This window comes from Portunus trituberculatus, chromosome 20 (genome assembly GCF_017591435.1).
Source record: "Portunus trituberculatus isolate SZX2019 chromosome 20, ASM1759143v1, whole genome shotgun sequence".
Taxonomy (NCBI): Eukaryota; Metazoa; Arthropoda; class Malacostraca; order Decapoda; family Portunidae; genus Portunus; species Portunus trituberculatus.
Window position 1 is genome coordinate 13,293,852 of NC_059274.1, and position 21,128 is coordinate 13,314,979.

Sequence of the window (21,128 nt, forward strand, 5' to 3'; positions counted from 1 at the left end):
AATTATTGTTCTCATTTCTCTTCCTACCAAAAAGTCTTCCATCCATTTTAGTAAACTGCCATGCACTCCTCCTACCATTTCAAGTTTCCAGATCAGTCTCCGGTGTGGTACCTTATCAAAGGCCTTTTTTAAATCCAGATATATTCCATCAGCCCAACCATCTCTTTCCTGTATTACATCTATCACCCTCGAATAGTAACATATCAGGTTTGTCGTGCATGAACGCCCTTTTCTAAAACCAAATTGACACTCACAAAGTATGTCATTTTTCTCCAAGAAGTCTGTCCATCTATTCTTCACCACCCTCTCACACATCTTAGCTACCACACTTGTAAGTGACACTGGTCTATAGTTCAATGGGTCTCTTGTTACCTGATTTATAGATTGGGACAATGTTAGCTCTTTTCCAGTCTTGGGGCACTACACCTTCCCTTAATGAGGCATCAATTACTTCACAAACTTTTTCTGCCAGTTGCTCCCTGCATTCTCTTAAAATCCATCCTGATACCCCATCAGGTCCCACAGCTTTTCTCACTTCTAAACTCCCCATCATATTCTTGATCTCCTCCACAGTTACTTGAAACTCCTTCATAATCCCTTTCTGTTCCATTACCAGTGGTTTGTCAAAAGCAGTCTCCTTTGTGAATACCTTCCGAAAGCATCCATTCATAGCCTCTGCCATTTCCTGGGATCTTCACTGCATACTCCATTTACTTCTAAACTTTCAATACTTTCTATTTTTGATGTTGTTGTTCACATGTCTGTAAAAAGCCTTGGTTGGTCTTTACATTTATCAATTATATCCTTTTCTTGTTTCTTTCTTTCTTCTCTTCTAATCAACACATATTCATTTCTTGCTCTTTTGTAACTTTCCCACTGCTTAATCCGTCTTTTCCTTCTCCACCTCTTCCATGCATCCTCTTTTCTTGTTCTAGCCTTTTCACATCTATCGTTAAACCAGTCCTGCTTTCCAACTTCTCTATGTTGTCTTATTGGTACAAATTTTTTCTCACCTTCTTTGTATATTTTTATAAATTCCTTCCACTTTTCATTTGCTCCTTAGCACTCTTGAATTTCATCCAATTTGTCTCTTGAAAGAATTTCTTTAGGTTTCCAAAATCTGTCTTGGCATAATTCCATCTTCCCACTTTATATTCTTCATTTCTTCTAGATTTCTCTTCATCTATCACCTTGAACTCCAAAACTGCATGATCACTCTTTGCTAAAGGGCACTCCACCCTCATCTCCTCAATGACCATTGGCTCTGTACTAAAGACCAAGTCCAGTCCCTCCCAACACACCTCTTTACAATTAAAATTTTTTTTTTTTTTTTTTTTTGTACTGATTTTTTTTTTTTTTTTTTTTTTTTTTTTTTTTTTTTTTTTTTTTTTTTTTTTTTTTTTTTTTTTTTTTTTTTTTTTTTTTTTTTTTTTCTTTTTTTTTTTTTTTTTTTTTTTTTCTTTTTCTTCTCTCTTTTTTTTTTATGTTTAATATTGTGTGTTCTTTTAAGTTGTGTGTTGTTTTGTAAAATTTTTTTTTTTTTTTGTTTTTTGTTGTTTTTGTGTTTTTGTGTTGTGTTGTGTGTGTGTGTGTGTGTGTGTTGTGTGTGTGTGTGTGTGTGTTGTGTGTTGTGTGTTGTGTGTTTCTTTTTCATATTTCTCTTTTTTGATTGACATTTCTTTTATTTTTTTTTTTTTTTTTTTTTTTTTTTTTTTTTTTTTTTTTTTTTTTTTTTTTTTTTTTTTTTTTTCTTTTTTTTTTTTTCTTTTTTTTTTTTTCTATATGTGTGTTTTTTTTTTTTTTTTTATTTTTTTTTTTTTTTTTTTTTTTTTTTTTTTTTTTTTTTTTTTTTTTTTTTATTTTTTTTTTTTTATATTTTTTTTTTTTTTTTTTTTTTTTTTTTGTTTTTCGGTGACAGAGTATTTTGCACGGTTACTCCTAAGTCTTGCTCCTCATTGGTCTCTTCAATTTTTTCATCACCCAGCCTGTAATCCTTGTTTGGTCTGTATCTACTTCTTCCCATTCTCATAACATGGTATTTGTTTATATTAAATTCCATCTGCCACTCTTTCCTCCACTCATATATTTTATCAAGATCTTCCACATTCTTTACTCTCCTCATAATTTTAGTATCGTGCGCGAACATATTCATGTAACTGTCTATTCCTACTGGCATATCATTAACATAAATAAAAAACATGATGGGACCAAGCACTGACCCTTGTGGAACTCCACTGGTTACCTTCTTCCACTCGGACTTTCTTCCTTTCACCACTGTTCGCATTTCTCTTCCCACTAAGTAATTTTCCATCCATTTTGCTTGTTTATCACTTACTCCTACAATCTTCTTTTAGTTTCCACATCAGTCTATTGTGTGGCACTTTATCAAAGGCCTTTCTCAAGTCCAGGTAAATAGCATCCACCCATCCCCCTCTATGTTGTAGTATGTCAGTCACTCTTGAATAAAAACACGCACGATATTCCTTTTCTGAAACCAAACTGCCTTTCAGTCAGAATGTTTTCACTTTCTAGATACTCACTCCACTTTGCTTTAATTACTTCTTCACATACCTTGCACAATATACTAGTCAACGATACTGGTCTGTAATTTAACGGTTCCATTCTACTACTACTGTGTGTGTGTGTGTGTGTGTGTGTGTGTGTGTGTGTGTGTGTGTGTGTGTGTGTGTGTGTGTGTGTGTGTATGTGTGTGTGTGTTTTAACAAGTAATTGAAAAACAGCTGTGAAATAAGTAGAACTTTTCTCAAAATCTTCTAAACAATCATATATTACAATTGTGAACTAGATTTCATGAAATTGCTATCAAAACATACTACAGTACATATACAAATAACATGTCAAAATTTTGAACGCATAGGGTACTTGAAGATAATAACATAATTAGATAATGTGATAGAAGACCAAATTTTTAAGGAAAAAATAAACTACCTCCAAGGAGTTAGTAGGCAAAAGGCAGACGCAGAAGAACAGGGTGGAAATAGTGAATTGAGGCGTGAGGATACAGTAAGCGCGCAAATTCAATTAAGCAGTGACGGACAGATGGAGAGGAGGTGAGGAATAGGAGGCAGGATATGAAGGGATTAAGACTGGATGGACGACGTAGGATGAAGTGGGAGCTAGGGTATGGTGAGGATATGCCATGGAAATATGGGTTAAGTGGGAATCATGGGCGTTAGCAAGGTTAGGAAATGCTCATACTGATGAGTAGTTCATTAAAACTAAATACAGGTCACATAGAATATTCAAATAGTATATCATTAAAATCCCAAAAGAATGACATAAGTACATCACTAATCACTAGAGGCCTGAAAACAAGTATGTCTACGAGATTAAAGACATGAGAACAGGATTGAATTATAAAGACCAAATGAATTGGTTAGAATAGTTAAGACAAAACAATTCAGAATAACTACAAGATTAAGGTAGCCAGATGGCGAGAGACTCGGAGATTTCCTTGTGTGTGTGTGTGTGTGTGTGTGTGTGTGTGTGTGTGGGTGTATATATATATATATATATATATATATATATATATATATATATATATATATATATATATATATATATATATATATATATATATATATATATATATATATATATATATATATAAAGATAGGTGAAATAAAGTTGCTAAATACTGGAGGGTTCTCACCCCGTGAAAGATGAGTAAACATTTATCAAAGCTTGGCTTGAATGGAGCGTCCCGGATCAATACAAATGCTGTAAAATCCGCTAAAAGGCTGTCTTGAGTAACGTAGAGAGGCGTTGCTTGCTCGCTGTCGGTGAAATCTTGAGCGACTTTCACTTCCAAGAATAATCGTTCATAAAGGTAGGCTGCGCTGAGGAGGACGGGGAGAAGGAGGAAGAGGAGAAAGAAAGAAAAGAAGAAAAAGAAGTAGTAGTAGTTAGTTTTTTTATTTATTCTTTTTTATTTCTAAATAAATATTCATGAAACTTTTGGATTACTCTCAGTGTAACTGTAGACGATAAGAGTTATGTCCACGAAATTGTGATATGAACAACACAATGTAATTGTATACTGTTATCACTATCATGATTATAATGATTATCATCATCAGGTTCATAGTCTTGTTATCATTATAATTAACATCTACATTTTAATAATGGTTATGTAAATATATTTCAAGGTGTGGTTTTACATATTTGCTTTTATTTTTTTTTTCAAAGCCATGAAAACTTTTTCAGCTGACATCCTTTTACTGGTCTTATCATTATAGCAGAGCAAGCTTTGCTGCAATTATGACCTCTGGGTCTTTACAAAAGACTTGCGCCTTAAAAGCATATACAACTACTGACTGAGTCGCCTATAATGAACACGGCAAGCAGGGAATCGCCACCCAGACGATTGGCAAACCTTCCTTTTTGACTAGTGGAATGCATTTACCGTATACATACATACATATATATATATATATATATATATATATATATATATATATATATATATATATATATATATATATATATATATCACCTACAGGGGACAGTGGCCTCTGTAGCTAACACCAGGCACCTTCCGCACTGAAATATATCAAAGTATACCAATTAAGGCGGTGTCACACTAGCACTTTTTCCGTCTACTTTTTCCGTCGTTTTTCAGAAAATCGACAATATTTTGGCTGCGGCCTGTCACACACAAACGATGTTTCGTCGTCACTTTCCGTCGTCACTTCCCGCCAACACAATGTAAACACAAACATGGAGGCCACGCTGTGGCAAAGATACGCTGCTCTGAACGTAATACTGTGTATTACGAAACTTAGACGAGCTAAACAAGCCACAAAGCGTGCATGGATGCGTTCATGTTTAGTGGTAGAACCAATGCACGTAGAAGCAGGTTGAGGAGACGCGGCAAGTCTTGTGGTCTTGGTCTTGGTATGTAAACAAAGGCGGAAAATTTGCAGACAGAAACGATCCCTATCGTCTGACAAATTCATGCGATTAGTTCATGCGTTGAAAACTAGACGGAAATCGTATTAATCGACGGGAAAAGTGCTAGTGTGACACCGCCTTTAATCCCCCTGGTGTTGCACAATACGCCTTTCTTGGGCTATGGCGGCTAGTCTTATAAAGGCGGGTTCACACGTGCCAATTTGTGGCTGAAATTGCAAGTCATTAAAAGTATCGACTGAACCCTTCTAATCGGAAAATGTCACACATAGCGACTGAAAAGTATCGATTAGTTGGCGCCTTGGCTGTTAGTGAGTGTAAACAAACAGCTAACCGCCAAGATGTCCTCTTCCAATGACGATGCTGAAGCGGCGGTTGCCTTTTTACCGGAAGAGTCAACAGAAAAGAAAATGCCTGTGTTAAGCAGAAGGAAAGAAAGGAGTGTCTACCATACACTAATCTTAAGAAGACTATGCACAATGGCGATCAAATTAAATCCTGACAAGTCTTCAATCCTCATCTCCAAAAACACCCTGTATTGAGGGAAACAATTCTTAGAGAGTGGCAACTATTTCGTCGAACGACGATTTGTGCTAGCTTTTTTTTTTTTTTTTTTCTTACTGTATAATTAATTTCTGGGGTCCCAGATGTGTTCTTTTTCCCTCACCAACTCTAACATCTTCTGTACACATGGAAACCACATTTTCAAAGTTTACTCCGTGATGTCATAACACAAATAAAGCTGCAAATCGACTGAACAAGACTAACATGTTGGTTTTGTTTTTCGACTGGTTTCTCCAGTCGCTAGGCATATTCAGTCAGAAACTCTACTGACTTGCAATTTCAGTTGCAAATTTGCACGTGTGAAACCGCTTTAAAAGGCGCGGGATGTGCTCGTATAAGCTTTTTTTTTTTTATTCCTCCGGAGAACAAAGGCTTTAATTCAAATTGCACCTGTAGGTAGCCTCATTACTCTGCTTTCTCTAAACTGAGTTTCCGAATGAAATATTGATTAAAATTATGTAACTTTTGCTGAGGAAGAAAACTTTCTCAGAGCAGGGAAGTCTTACTGGGCCCCTCTGAGGGTTCATACCTGCATGGTAATTCTTATCCTTCCCATTAAGAGATTTCTCAAAGCATCTAACGATTAATTTTGTGCTATAACTGCATGTAAATCACACACACACACACACACACACACAGAGAGAGAGAGAGAGAGAGAGAGAGAGAGAGAGAGAGAGAGAGAGAGAGAGAGAGATACTCACTTCTCAGTAAGCAAACGTGTCATTCCAGTCGTATAGTCTGGAACAATCTCCATTCTGGCAGCTATTGTTTTCAACACCTCAGATGTAGACAGTCTGAAGTTGTCGTAGAATATATCCATGCTTTCTACGACGAGAATCCTTTAAATTATAGAATACAACATTAGTAACAAAGATGATGACCATGATGGGGATGCTGGTCTTGATCCTAACAAACAAATAATGTAGTGTTTAAGATAACGTTGGGGCCCTAGCTATAGATATCCATTGCTTCAACGCTCATCTCGGTCTTATTGGTCTTTGAGGCTGTTGTGGACAATATCCCTAATCCTGAGACACAGGGCGTAGACCTATTAGGCAATCCTCGTCTCCATGATCTAAAGTACTTAAGTTTTCCTGGGTATCCATCTATCGGCCTAAAAGAAGTAAGAATGAAGTTGAGTTGAGTGCCAACTATCCCAGCAGTCCAGAATCCAATCGCTGGCCGGAGAGATTGTGTAGTCATGCGTGCCAACCACTGCATCATGGTCCATGTGCTTATAAATCACATTGTTGACTGTTTCTCTAAGGAAGAAAATAGGTGTGGAGACGTAAATGTATGTTATAACATAAGACAAGGGAGACTGGTATTAAAGAGGGGAGGAGGTGGAAATACAAGAACTTGAAGATGTTATAGATGGCTGTACATAAATATAGTTTACTTATAAATGAACGACTATGGTGAACTGACACGTCCTAATTCTTATATGGATGCTATTTTTTACCGTAGGGTATGGGGATGAATAAGTTTTCTTAAAGACGTGTTGAAGAGAGAGAGAGAGAGAGAGAGAGAGAGAGAGAGAGAGAGAGAGAGAGAGAGAGAGAGAGAGAGAGAGAGATGAATTAATATAGAATATTACATTGTTGCAAATCTTGTCTGATACGTAATCCTTTCAGTGTGGTAAGGAACCCTCCAACATCGTCTCAATTCAATGGTAACTTATATGAAAATATCCATCTCCTACCTAATCCACAGGTAACAAACATTTCACAAATTTTAATTTGTTTTTATCAAGGAAGTTAAATAGAGAAGACGGCGCGCGCCTATCCCGCTGTACTAAAAAAAGTGAAGCCAGTGGGTGGAGCTTACGAGGCGGTGGGCGGCGATTGCAACTTATGCTGGGGTCACAATAGTTTTTTTTTTTTTTTTAGCTCTATAGATACCATGAAATCCTTATATGCCGCTACCCACAAATCCCTGTTTATACCCACAAATCTTGGTATCTATAGAGCTAATCCCTCCAATCACGCGCTGCCACTCAAGAAGCATAGCGTTATCAGTTTTTAGGTTCCTTATTAGCTTATTATGGTACGTTAGAGGCGTTTTCAGTAGCACTTTGCGGAGAGCGAACGGTCCAGAACAGTTCGCTCTTACACGCGAACGCTGCTACTGAAAACGATAGTAACACTGCCAGACGAATCTCCCTCGTCGCTCGCCAGAAAAACTATTGTACTCTTTAGTCGCAGGATCACGCCAAGCTGAGACGTACAGTCTCATTCCCTGTGGTACAGCCAGAGTGCGTAGTCCCAGATGTCTCGAGAGTGCAAGATTCTGTTTTCATTTAATTCAAATCACAAGAAGAATTCTTATGAATTTCATTAGCACTAAACAGTTGTTAAATATATTTCCTTTACGTAATAATACTTTTCATATCTTCATGCGCCTCATAATAGTATTTTTTTTATTGATTTATAACTTACAAAGTTGGCAACTCGTCTCGCAGCCAATCAGCGTCAGTGTTCGCTCTGAGGACCGAACAGAAGCGAACACCTTTGAAAGACGTTCGCCTGTGAGGGCGAACGGGTTTGGAACCGTTCGCTTCCGCATTGCTACTGAAAACGCCTTAGGTTAACGCCCTAACGGGGAGGGGGTGTCACGGGGGGCTGCGCACCCACCATATACGTAGGTTAACTTAGGTTATGATAGGTTAATGTCCTAGTGTGGGGGGTCCATGGGAGGCCCAGCCCCCACGATTAGGTTACATTAGGTTAGGTTAGGTTAAGTTAGGTTAATGCCCTAGCGGAGGGGTTAAGGGGGGGGCTAAGTTACATTAGATTACGGTTAGGTTAGGTTAGGTTAATGCCCTAGCGGGGGGGCGGTCCAGTTAGGTTATATTAGAGGTTAGGTTAGGTTATGCTTGGTTAGGTTAGGCTGGAAAAACTTCAAATATTATGGAAATTTTCCGTAGCTTTTTTTTTTTTTTTGATGCCCATATTACGCTTATTTTGCTACTAAAACCCCCGGTTCCCCACAGGCCCCTAAGCTTGTTTTTGGGGAGTTGGGGGGATGAAGGGGAAGGGAGGGACAGACTTGTTATAAAGAATTACCAAGTTTTTTGCACTCAACCTGTGACGTCTGTGACAAGATGTTTTTGAACAATTACGGTAGACGCAGATCTGTGCTACAAAAATCATAAGGACATGTGCATCCAGCCTCTGCCGCGTGTACCAGGGCTGTCAGAAAATATTCCCTGTAGAAATTAATGTGTAATGTTTTATTTGAGCCTTGCCTTTACTTGTCCCATTCCCATAATAATATCTTTACATAACGGTGGAATGAGACTATCTCAGCTTGACGTGATCCTGCGACTAAAGAGTACAATAGTGTTTCCGGCGAGTGACGGTGATTCGTCTGGCAGTGTTACTATCGTTTTCAGTAGAAGCGTTCTCTTATATGGGCGAACGCTTCTGGACCGTTCGGCTTCCACAAAGTGCTACTGAAAACGCCTATGATGCCACATGAAATGAAAAATGCACGATGTACTTGCTTGGTATTTGCATCAACCAGTCCGCTGAAGGTCTCGATGCGAGAAGGGTACAATGGTATGGTAAGGCAGGCAGTGAGATTGCTGCGGTAAACTGTTCCCACGACGAAACTAAAGATCAGCCATGTCGTCAAAACCACCCTCGTGGTACTTCTAAGTGGCAGCTCTCCAGGGATGGCCTCGTCAAGAAGTGTCCCAAGTACCTGCTTCATTACTAGCCATGCACCAGGTACTTCGTCTTTACCGTATGCATTCATCTGAAAAATAGTCTTCGACTTGTGGCAAAATATATGGTCAATGAGTTCAGAAGTTTGATAAAGAAAAAATAAAATAAGTGAGATGCCACTCTGTGTAAGAGACCAAATATGAATGAGCCCTGTATAGAGTTATTGGAAAGAAGAGATGTTTTGAAGGAAGCGACACATCGCTTTTTAGAACATATAATACAAAACTAAAAATCAGTTGATCGAACATTAAAGAAACCAAAAACATTCCACTTACCGATAATGCACACGACTTTTGATTCATTGTCGCACAAAATATAAATGTTTCTATTACCATTCGTGAGTAAAGTATCACTCACCACCATAAGAACAATGTAGACAACCACAACTGCAACCGCTATAAGGCCCCACACCTCGATACGCAGAGGACGATAAAGGCTCTCCCAGCTAGATTTGGTGGACGGCTTAGCCATCGTGAAGGCCAAAGTGGATCGCTCGAGGAAAAACCCGAAGTCATACAGTTCCAACATGTGTGGCAATATTGGCAGGGTAACAGGCCAAAGGAATGCTTCACGAGTCCTCAAACGCTTCATTACCTGAAATGGAGAGGGAAAAAAAAAAAAAGCTCACATCCCTTCCACCTTAATGGTGTAGTAAAACACACACACACACACACACACACACACACACACGTTAATTCAGTTTCATACATACCATTACAACAATGTTTCAGAATATCTTGGCTTACGGGATCCCATCCTGTATATGGGAGAGGGTTCAGAGAAAAGTTGAGGATCGATCCGATGTTTTCCATGATCCAATATTCCCTTCCACCGAACGTGGTTACTTCTGTGCCGTTTGGTCCTGGTCGTTTTATCACCATCCAACCCGGTGTTAAAGGAATCCATGTGAGGTTAACCTTCATACCGTGGAAACTGTGTGAAAGTATACCAATGAAAAAATAGATAGATACACACACAATAACTTCTTTTTTAATAATTTCCAGAATATGGATTACGATGAGCGAATTAGGCTGGGGAAATAATTTATAAACAATAGAACTAAGTGGATGACGACAATATATTGGTAGTTGTGATGTTGATGATGAGAATGAAGATAACGATGACGAAGATAATGATAAGGACTACTTACTTATTGTACTTTTCAGGGAACAGCGTTTTGTCACTGAGATACCCCAAAGCATGGCCAGACTTCAGACTTGCCAATTGTGCTACATGGGATCCGGTGGGTCCATATGGCATGTGTGCATATATCTGGCAACTGTAGGAAAGCAAGCATTCGCAGTATTTCTTGCTACTACAATGTTCAGTATACATAACTTCTTTAGTATTTAACAAATTTGTATCATATACTGTACGTACGTGTATACCATTACTATTATGTAGTTCTTTTTTATTATTATTCTTTTGTGACAACGCGCACCTTGACCTGACTGCACCTAAACTCAGCCCATCTCAAGGATTATTACGTTACGTCATTATGTTACTTCATGCTTTTTTTTTTTTTTTTTTTTTTCCTCTCTCTAAATCCTGTATGCATGTAAATGTGCGGTAACTGAAGACTGACCTCAGCAACAATCAGTCACGAATCGAGAGGTTTATTTTACTTTCTAGAATAAAGATAAAATAATAATAATAATAATAATAATAATAATAATAATAATAATAATAATAATAATATTAATAATAATAATAATAAAAATACGAAAGAGCATGGGTGTGGCATGAAGAAGTGTCCCACCATGACGAAACGGGAAGTAAAGACCTGCCCTGCCAGACGCACGAATCATTCGCTCCACGGAGCGACGTGGACGCTTTAGTTGCGCCCAACACCAACACCAAAAACGCAAACACCAACACCACCATCACCATTACCAACACCAACACCAACAACAATAATGATAATAATAATAATAATAATAATAATAATAATAATAATAATAATAATAATAACAATAATGATAATAATAATAGCTGTAGTAGTAGTAACGCTAGATAATAAAGAACAAAGCAGCAACACCAAGGTGAGCAATACTGATGATAACATTAAAAAGAATCAACAATAGTAAACCTTTTATCATTATCATTCATGCTAATATCAATTCTACTTACCTAACTCTTAATAACATTTCCATCATTAACGTTGCCTTTATAATAACAATAATAATAATAATAATAATAATAATAATAATAATAATAATAATAAATACTTTTAGTCAATTTGTAATGATACAAATTGAAACTCTTTGTGGATCCAGATCATTAAAAGTTACAGTTACAACCCACATACAGTACAACACAATAAAATATCTGTGACAAGGTAAGGTCCAAGGAATATACAGAGAGGAAGTTTTGGTGTGGGTTAAAGTTTGGAGGACAGCGACGGTGCTGCCATCTGTTGGAAGCGAGTAATTTCATAGAAAACGTTATTAGGAGTAACTTAAAATTTCTTCCATGCTTCCTTCCCCTCCCCTTATTTTTCCCTGCATTCTCTCGTGGTTATGAACTTATAAGGCAAATAAAACATGTTCATATATGTATATATATATATATATATATATATATATATATATATATATATATATATATATATATATATATATATATATATATATATATTATATATATATATATATATATATATATATATATATATATATATATATATATATATATATATATATATATATATATATATATATATATATATATATATATATATATATATATATATATATATATATATATATATATATATATATATATATATATGCGTATCCTGCCCGCCTGGGCCACATCATACTCCTTACTTGCATTGCCTACGTCTGCCTTGTAACCACTTCTGCCCTTGGTGTAAGACTACCCTGAGGCCATGGAACATTTCCTGCTTCAATACCCATGCCTCCTCTCTCAACATACTTCATTACGCTCCCTTTCCGCCCCCTGGCCATCAGCAACATTTGTCCTTCGCTTTCTTTGAGGAAGACCGGCCAGCTACCACGCCTCAGATACCCACACAGGACTACCCCAGGGCTCATAAGGATTCAAAAGAGGCCACGAAAATCTATGGATCCTTGTGAGTCCTGGGGTACTCCTGTGTGGGTATCACAGGCCAAGAGGGTGGGCAGGTCGAGTGTTGTGATGGCCAGGGCGGAGAGCCAGGAGCGTAATGCACTATGTTGAGAGAGGAGGCGTGGGCATTGAAGCAGGAAATGTTCCATGGCCTCAGGGTAGTCCTACACCAAGGGCAGAATGGGTCACAAGACTGATGTAGGCACTGAGCGTGGTGTGGCCCAGGCGGAGACGGGCAATGATTAATGTGCCTTGCGCTCTTTCCTGTGAGGCTGTGAATGACTGACTAACTTTGAATCTTGTAACGGCGCTCATCCTTCCCCGCTGATGGATCCTCCCATCCCTCACCCCCTTACTACCTACGACCCGCGCGCCATCTGTTGGAAGCGAGGTTTCCTAATCAATTCCTCCAGCCCGCCCATTGAACTTGTATATCCTCCCTAGAATCCTTGGTAAGGTCCAAGACTAAAACTATATACACTACACTATTTTAAAAACACCATTCTGTAAATTCATCATGCATCAGAATCAAAATCACAATGGAAGCAATAACTTTACCTTTTTGCATGGACAGAATTATACAATTTAATGCTAACTGGTACAAATGAATTTTCATATCTAGATTTTTTCTGTGAAGACAACCCCAATCTTTTTCCAGATTTTAAGAACACATAGTTATCATTGAGAGGATGGGTATTGTCGCTCATTATTTTCCTAGTTGTACACAATACATTTCTAGAATATAGGTCATCTAGTGTTGTTACCTTTACACCCAATTTATCAGCAATTCTCACAACCTTTTTGAGTTTTTTCTTGTTTTTTACAGTTAAGCACCCATACAGCGTTGTTAAACCAAAACATAAAGCTGACTCAATAACAGACTTATAGAACATAGCAAGAATAGTATTTTCAACTTTTAGATTTCTTAAAATTCTCAGAAAGTGAATTCTCTGCATACATTTGCCATACACCTTTGTGTTTACATCACCAGTTATTTTATCATCAATTTGCACCCTAAATATTTATAATCATGTACAATTTCTACCTGTTCCTCTTTAATTACAAGATTTTGAGTACACCTCTCCCTCTTACGAAAATCGATTAACATTTCCTTTGTCTTTTTTACATTTAAATTCAAATAATTATCATCACACCATTTAACAAAATTATTTACTTGAGAACTAGGTAAATATGGAATGTTTTGCTGCTGCTTTATTCTTACTAATGTAAGCAAATATAATTCCTAATTAAGTAAAAAAAAAAAAAAAAAATGACGCTATAAAGCAGCCAGCTGCTGTTTGTCACCAGCACTGGTTATTTGACAAGTGGTAACAAATGCACCGTAGTCATACACCTCACCGAGCACAGCGGTCAGAGTAGAGACCAGCAGGGATATGAACGTCCGTCACGGTCGGCGACCACTTTATAAATGACTTCTTTTACTACTAAGAGATCCCCATACATATATTTTAGTAAATTTCGACTGCCAGAGACGTACACTTCCTCAAAATAGGTATACTGAATGATATACTAAACTATGTTAAGTTTTTGGGAAAATCAAGATTGTCGGAGCGTTTTCCCCATTGGAATTGTACTGGATGAGGAGATCCTCTCCCTGCAGGCTCGGAGTGCGTTCTGCCAGCGTGCGGTACGATATCTTGGGAACTTTCCCATTTCGTCATGGTGGGACACTTCTTCATGCCACATGGGCATTTAGACTACTTTTCCTAAATTCTTGATATTATTTTAAACAAAACAGGTTCTCTTTAACTAATCGCAGTAGGCTATGCATCAAATTTGACACTTACTGGTTTTCTCCTGATGATGCGTTGAGTTTAAGGAACATTGTGTTCATCATGGAGAAGGTCCAGTAATTCTGCATCAGGTCTTCAAGGCTCGACAAAGGAAGCCTGGTGATTACTAAGAGTTTTGTTTCCCACACCATCAGCCGACCTTCATCAGCCATCTCCGCGAAAACAGACAGAAAGGTCGGGTAGTCGCTGAAGACAACCACCAATGCACACCAAGACATCAGCCGCATCTGTTGTGTATGTACTAGTAAAGGCGGAAACACACGTGCCAATTTGCGACTGAAATTGCAAGTCACTAGGAGTTATTACAATATCTGAATCTTGCATATAATATAATTGGAATGTTCGGTAAACTTTGCCAACAGACTGGCATATAACAGAAGCAATATACCATCAAGTAAAAACAAAAGTGAAAAAATAGAATTAGTTGCATTTTTCGTGTTGGAAAAATGGCCATCCACAGGAACATATTTTTATCAGAAAGTGTTTACCAGTCTGGGGTAGCCTCATCTCCAAAGTGATTGCACTAAAACAACAGATGAGAAAGCTGATAATGAAAAACAACATAGAAGTTGTTTTACCAAGAGAAAACTCGAGATAAATGTGCACAGAGATCCAAATAATTTGGAAGAAGTTTTATAAGAATTTAAAATAATATAGTTAATGATGTGTCTCTAAGGCCCCCCACACACGAAGCGATTTTAGAAGCGCGACTTGAGAAGCGCGATTCTGGGTTGACCCCACACTCACAGCGACTGGTGTAGCGACAGCATACCCCCCTCCCCAGCTTTACCCCCCATCCCCGCTACTGTACCCACGTGGACTGCCCTCTCATTGGCCATAACACCCACCAATGACGCGGGAAGCTATTTCTATTTCATCTATTAATAATTCGGTATCAAAGCGGTCAGCAGATCCCTGGTCACTCATCTTGCTATGCGTGGTTGTGATGCACTCCTCCAAGCCAGATGTTACCAGTTACCCCGCACTCCCCCTCCCAGCTGCCCCACGCTCGGACTCCACGTGGAGGAAAACTCTGCCTGATCGCTCATTGGCTCTAATCTCACCCCGACCAGCCAATGAGATGCAAATAGTGATGAAATCGCTCGGGAATCGCGCTTCACCAAGGGATATCTCGAGTCGCGCTTCCAACCCAGCGAGTCGCGACCACGTCTGAAGGCTCCAATAGACTGCATTGACTTTGGAGTCGCGCTTCTCAAGTCGCGCTTTTAAAATCGCTTCGTGTGTGGGGACCTAAAGCTTCAAGATATTGTAGATCTATCGTGGTTTCAGAGAGAAATACGAATATATAGGGACATCAGTTAAGGAAGTTCAAATGTTACAGTGCTGTCGCAGAGGTTTCTTTATGATTCAGTCCAGTTTAGAAGCTTTGGGTAATTGCATAAAGTATAAAGTATCTAGTATGTGCCAGACATAATCTTTCTTCACGTAATATGTCTCATAGCCAAAAACAGTAGTTGATGGTTAACTAGTTTAGCGAAAGCATGCCTATTATTGGAAATTAAAAACATATGCACCTGATATTGTTGAAAAGTCAACTTATATTGTATCTCCGGAACTGTAACACCAGAAGACAGAGGAAAAGGAAGGGAAGAGGCGCTATCAAACTAATAATCGTGCAGAGGCTCACGAGGCTATACGTAGTGTGTATGAGTATGTGGTGCTAACGATAATATTATTGTATTATTATGTGGTGACATTATATAAGAATAAAAAAAAAAACTCACCTTACGCGCCTGAGCCACTACTTGGGTCATGGTGCCATTAACACCAACGCTTCCGGCGACCGCCACATCGAGGACCATATCCCCTCCAGTCTTCGTTGCGGGCACATGAATCCTCAGCGCCTGAGTGATTCATGTGTTAGATATTGTTAGTTAATGTGGTCCACATACTTTTCAATATGTACTGTATACACATGTTCTTAAATATATTAAATATAATACCATATATATGGTATCCGATATATATATATATATATATATATATATATATATATATATATATATATATATATATATATATATATTTTTTTTTTTTTTTTTTTTTTTTTTTTTCCGATCATTCATACCTTTAACTGGTAAACTCTCAAACTCCCTGCCTGCTTCTATATTTCCATCTTCCTACGAATTAACTTCTTTTAAGACAGAGGTGTCGAGACCTCTATCCCTGGATTTTGACTAATTCTTTTGATTCTTTTATAGAAACTACAATTCAAGTGGGCCTTTTTTTTCCTAATATTAATTTATTTTGCCATTGGTAGTTCTCCCTTACATAAAAAAACACACACACACACACACACACACACACACACACACACACACACACACACACACACACAGACACACACACACATAGCAACTTGAGCATTATTCTTTTTTTGAAAAAAAGCTTTTGTATTTTTCGCACAAGGGTGCGTTTGTCTGGGTGTAGATTCTGGAGGAGTAAGCCAAAATCCATGGTGATCTCGAGACGTCTCTCGGTCCTGTCTGGACCATCTTCAGGAGTCCTGAAGAGTGAGGAGACTTTCTTTGCTTTATTGTGGCATAGAATAGGTTGGATGAAAGAAGAAAGAAGAGTTAGTGATAGTGGAAGAATAGGTTAGGAAAAATTAATGAAAGAAGGAGATTTGATAGGTGACGGGCTAACTGTCTAGCTGTTCATATTGTTATTTTGTTTATAATTTTGGGACCATCTTCAGGAGAAGAGTGAGGAGACTGCTCGTGGCAGAAGCGGTTGGTGTATGGAGCCGTGACGGCTAATTGCAGCGAAACTTCTCTTCCCCCACCCCATCTCTCTCTCTCTCTCTCTCTCTCTCTCTCTCTCTCTCTCTCTCTCTCTCTCTCTCTCTCTCATATAAATAAATAAATAAATATATATATATATATATATATATATATATATATATATATTCTATATCTATCTTTTTTTTTTTTATACCATGTGGGCTTTTCACGGGAATTTATGGGCTAAAGGGGGTACTTTTTAGGGTACCTCCTATCTCAAAGCCCACCCGCTAGGAAACCATTGCCCTGAGTGAGGAAGCCCAACCTGCACTCAGACCGTGGACAGGATTCGAACCCGTGCGCTTGGAGACTCTATCTATCTATCTATCTATCTATCTATCTATCTATCTATATATATATATATATATATATATATATATATATATATATATATATATATATATATATATATATATATATATATATATATATATATATATATATATATATATATATATATATATATATATATATATATATATATATATATATATATATATATATATATATATATATATATATATATATATATATATATATATATATATATATATATATATATATATATATATATATATATATCTATCTATCTATCTATCTATCTATCTATCTATATCTATATATATATATATATATATATATATATATATATATATATATATATATATATATATATATATATATACATACATATACAGTGGAGACTCAATACTCCAACCTCTAAATAGTCGAGCTTTTCAATAGTCGAACACAAAAGTTCGACTTAATAGTCGAAAAAATACTTGTTAGTCGAACGCCCGTCCACGTTGCTATAAACAAAAAAAGCTTCATCATTACCGCCGCCCCATGCACCCCACCGGTCCACCGCAGCCAGTTGATCCTTCGCTGTCGTAAGAATATCAATGTCCTGCGCTTTCATCCTTCTCGCCGCCCCATGCACCCCACCGGTCCACCGCAGCCAGTTGATCCTTCGCTGTCGTAAGAATATCAATGTCCTGCGCTTTCATCCTTCCCGCCGCCCCACGCACCCCACCGGTCCACCGCAGCCAGTTGATCCTTCGCTGTCGTAAGAATATCAATGTCCTGCGCTTTCATCCTTCCCGCCGCCCCACGCACCCCACTGGTCCACCGCAGTCAGTTGATCCTTCGGTGTCGTAAGAATATCAATGTCTTGCGCTTTCTCTCTGGATTTTTTTTTTTTTTGGTTTTATTTGCATTTAGAAGCTTACAATGGCACCGAAGAGGCATGCTAGTGGTGAGAATAAGACTACAAGAAAGAATGTAGTGACAACCATCGAAAGGAAAAAGGAGATTATTGATAAATACGAGAAAAAAGGAAGAATAGCTGAGTACTGTATAGCTAAATCTACAGTAGCCACAATACTGAAGAAAAAAGAGCTCATTAAAAGAGCTGATGTGGCTATTGGTGTGAAAAAGGCAATTCAAGCGACCTGCGGCAGTGGAAGAAAAGAAAAATTGTTGATTGGATAAAACCAAAGACAGATGGCTAGTGATTCTTTGTCAGAGGGCATAATTTGTACGAAGGCTAGGCATCGTGATCATACTTCTGATACTATATCTGCCTCCAATGATGATTTTGAAAGCAAGGAAAGGGTGGTTTGTGAATTTCAAGAAAAGAACTGGAATTCATTCTGTTGTGAGGCACGGTGAGGCCGCAAGTGCTGACAGAGTTGCTGCTGAGTAATTCGTGCCTGAATTTAAGAAATTTGTGGTAAAGGAGCGCTTAAGCCCACAACAGATTCTTAATTGTGATGAAATTGGCCTGTTTTGAAAAAAAAAAAAACAAACAAGATCTATATAACAAAGGAAGAGAAGTGTTTGCCAAGACACAAGCCCATGAAAGACAGGCTAACTCTGCTTCTGTGCGCCAATGCTAGCGGCGACTGCAAAATTAAACCGCTGTTTTTTTCTAAACTTGGGTTTGGCAATGGCTCGAACGAATTACCTGATTTATAGGTATCAATAGTCGAACTTCTTAATATTCGAACGGCCATTTGGAACGAATTAAGTTTTTTTTATTTTATTTATACCATGTGGGCTTTTCACGGGAATTTATGGGCTAAAGGGGATACTTTTTGGGGTATCTTCTATCTGAAAGCCCATCCGCTAGAAAACCGTTGCCCCGAGTGAGGAAGCCCAACCTACACTCGGATCGTGGACAGGATTCGAACCCGTGCGCTTAGAGACTCCTCGGACCCCAAAGCACGCATGGTTCCACTGTACCACGGCGGCCCCAGGTTCAAGTATTCAGTCTCCACTATATATATATATATATATATATATATATATATATATATATATATATATATATATATATATATATATATATATATATATATATATATATATATATATATATATATATATATATATGTGCGTAGTGGATACGGTGGTGATCGTAGGATCGGGGTAGACGTCCACGCGTAAGATCAAATCCCACCACGTATCGCCTTGAAACTATGCCAGTTCTTGAGTGGTTTAAAGTTACCTACATGTCACCATGATACCCAGGTTCTAAGTGGTTACACCAAAAATCCGCTTGGGTGGTGATATTATAGGCGCTAATCATTGTCCTCATTTGTCTATCTGTTAGGTAGTCTCTTATCCAATTTAAGATATTCCCCTGTACTCCTCCAGTAAGTTCTTTTTTGCATAGTAGTCTTCTACGTTGTACTCTGTCAAAGGCCTTTTTGATATCTAAATACACGGTATCATCCCGGCCATCTTTCCTATTTACTTTATCTATTACTCTTGTAAAAATGTTTAGTAAATTTGTTATGATATTCCTTTACTGAAACCAAATTAGGAGTTATTAATTATTTCGTTTCCCTCCAGATATTCTGAACATTTTTCTTTAATAATAATTTCATAGGTCTTTCCCTCAGCACTAGTTAGTTACAATGGTATATAATTTAGGGGCTCAGTCTTTTCTTCCTTTGTATATTGGGACTATAATTACTCTTTTCCATTCCTTTGTGTGTGTGTGTGTGTGTGTGTGTGTGTGTGTGTGTGTGTGTGTGTGTGTGTGTGTGTGTGTGTGTGTGTGTGTGTGTGTGTGTGTGTGTGTGTGGATAGATAGATAAATAAAGTAAAATAAAGATAATACTTTTGAAATACACATACCTCATGAAAATAGGAAGACGTCTTGTCCATGATGAAAGTTAAGGAACAGTGAGACACTGATGCCTCCGCCAACACTACATCAAGAGCTTCCTTCATCCAATCTTCATCAACTTTCTCTGTGGATGTGGATATGGATATACTGTATATATATATATATATATATATATATATATATATATATATATATATATATATATATATATATATATATACACACACACACACACACACACACACACACACACACACACACACACACACACACACACACACACACACACACACACTATATCAAGGATAGTTTTTAAATCATTCAAAGAATAGTCAAATAACGAGACAATAAGTATAAATGCACCAGTTGTAATTGTCGAGTGGCTTTAGTAATAAGGCAAGGTGACTGATTGTCAGTACTTCTCAGGAGTACAAAAAAATAAATCAATTGTTTATCATCTGAATCATCATACTAATGACTACGTACCTAAGATTGGAGTCGTGGCTGTCGCAGGTTGAAGACAGACACACAGCACTGCCGTCATGGCGAAAGATTTCTGCACTGCCATACCTCAGTTAATTTGCCTTTACAAATATTCAGAAAATTGTACCTAATTCATGGAAGTTGTGCTTTTATGTGTACGCAGGTATCGATGAATTAACAAGCTTTTACAGATATAAGAGAATGCCTGGGCATGTTTTCAGTGTACGCTATTCTATCTTAGTGAGGCAATTGTTCGCACATATCTACATACAAACGAGCATGATAAATTCTTCCTTAGCGAATGGTAGACTCCTTGCTATGTTATAGACAGACAGTTTGTCAACACATCTAAATTTCCTTAATGCTGCAATTATTATCATTTTATAAGTTACGTACTTATATAATGCTATAGTTATATATCTTTAAACGTTATAAGTCTTACTTTAAGGACTTTTATCATGTTCAACGAAAATTATTGCGCTTTGTCTTTCAGCAGAGAAGGCAAAATATAAATATATTCAAGAATACCAAGGTCAAGTTTAAAAAAAACTCTGCCTCGAAATTTCCAGATCGAGAT

General features: G+C 37.6%; 1 protein-coding gene across 1 annotated transcript; it reads right to left on the bottom strand.

Annotated features, from left to right (window-relative positions):
- Positions 1-5,441: 5,441 nt before the first annotated feature.
- Positions 5,442-20,172, bottom strand: LOC123506644. Its single transcript, XM_045258892.1, has 9 exons — positions 20,077-20,172; positions 15,874-15,993; positions 14,617-14,651; positions 14,123-14,404; positions 10,375-10,503; positions 9,971-10,157; positions 9,582-9,818; positions 8,998-9,255; positions 5,442-5,465 (listed from the first exon to the last, which is right to left on the bottom strand). The coding sequence occupies exons 1-9, from the start codon at positions 20,170-20,172 to the stop codon at positions 5,442-5,444; spliced, it is 1,368 nt and encodes a 455-aa protein (XP_045114827.1).
- Positions 20,173-21,128: the final 956 nt, after the last annotated feature.

Coding starts and splice junctions, on each gene's coding strand:
- LOC123506644 (XM_045258892.1), bottom strand. CDS start 20,172: ATGAAGGAAGCTCTTGATGTAGTGTTGGCGGAGGCATCAGTGTCTCAC. Junction 15,994..20,076: donor CGTCTTCCTATTTTCATGAG/GTATGTGTATTT, acceptor TGAATCACTCAG/GCGCTGAGGATTCATGTGCC. Junction 14,405..14,616: donor GATGAGGCTACCCCAGACTG/GTAAACACTTTC, acceptor TTGCAATTTCAG/TCGCAAATTGGCACGTGTGT.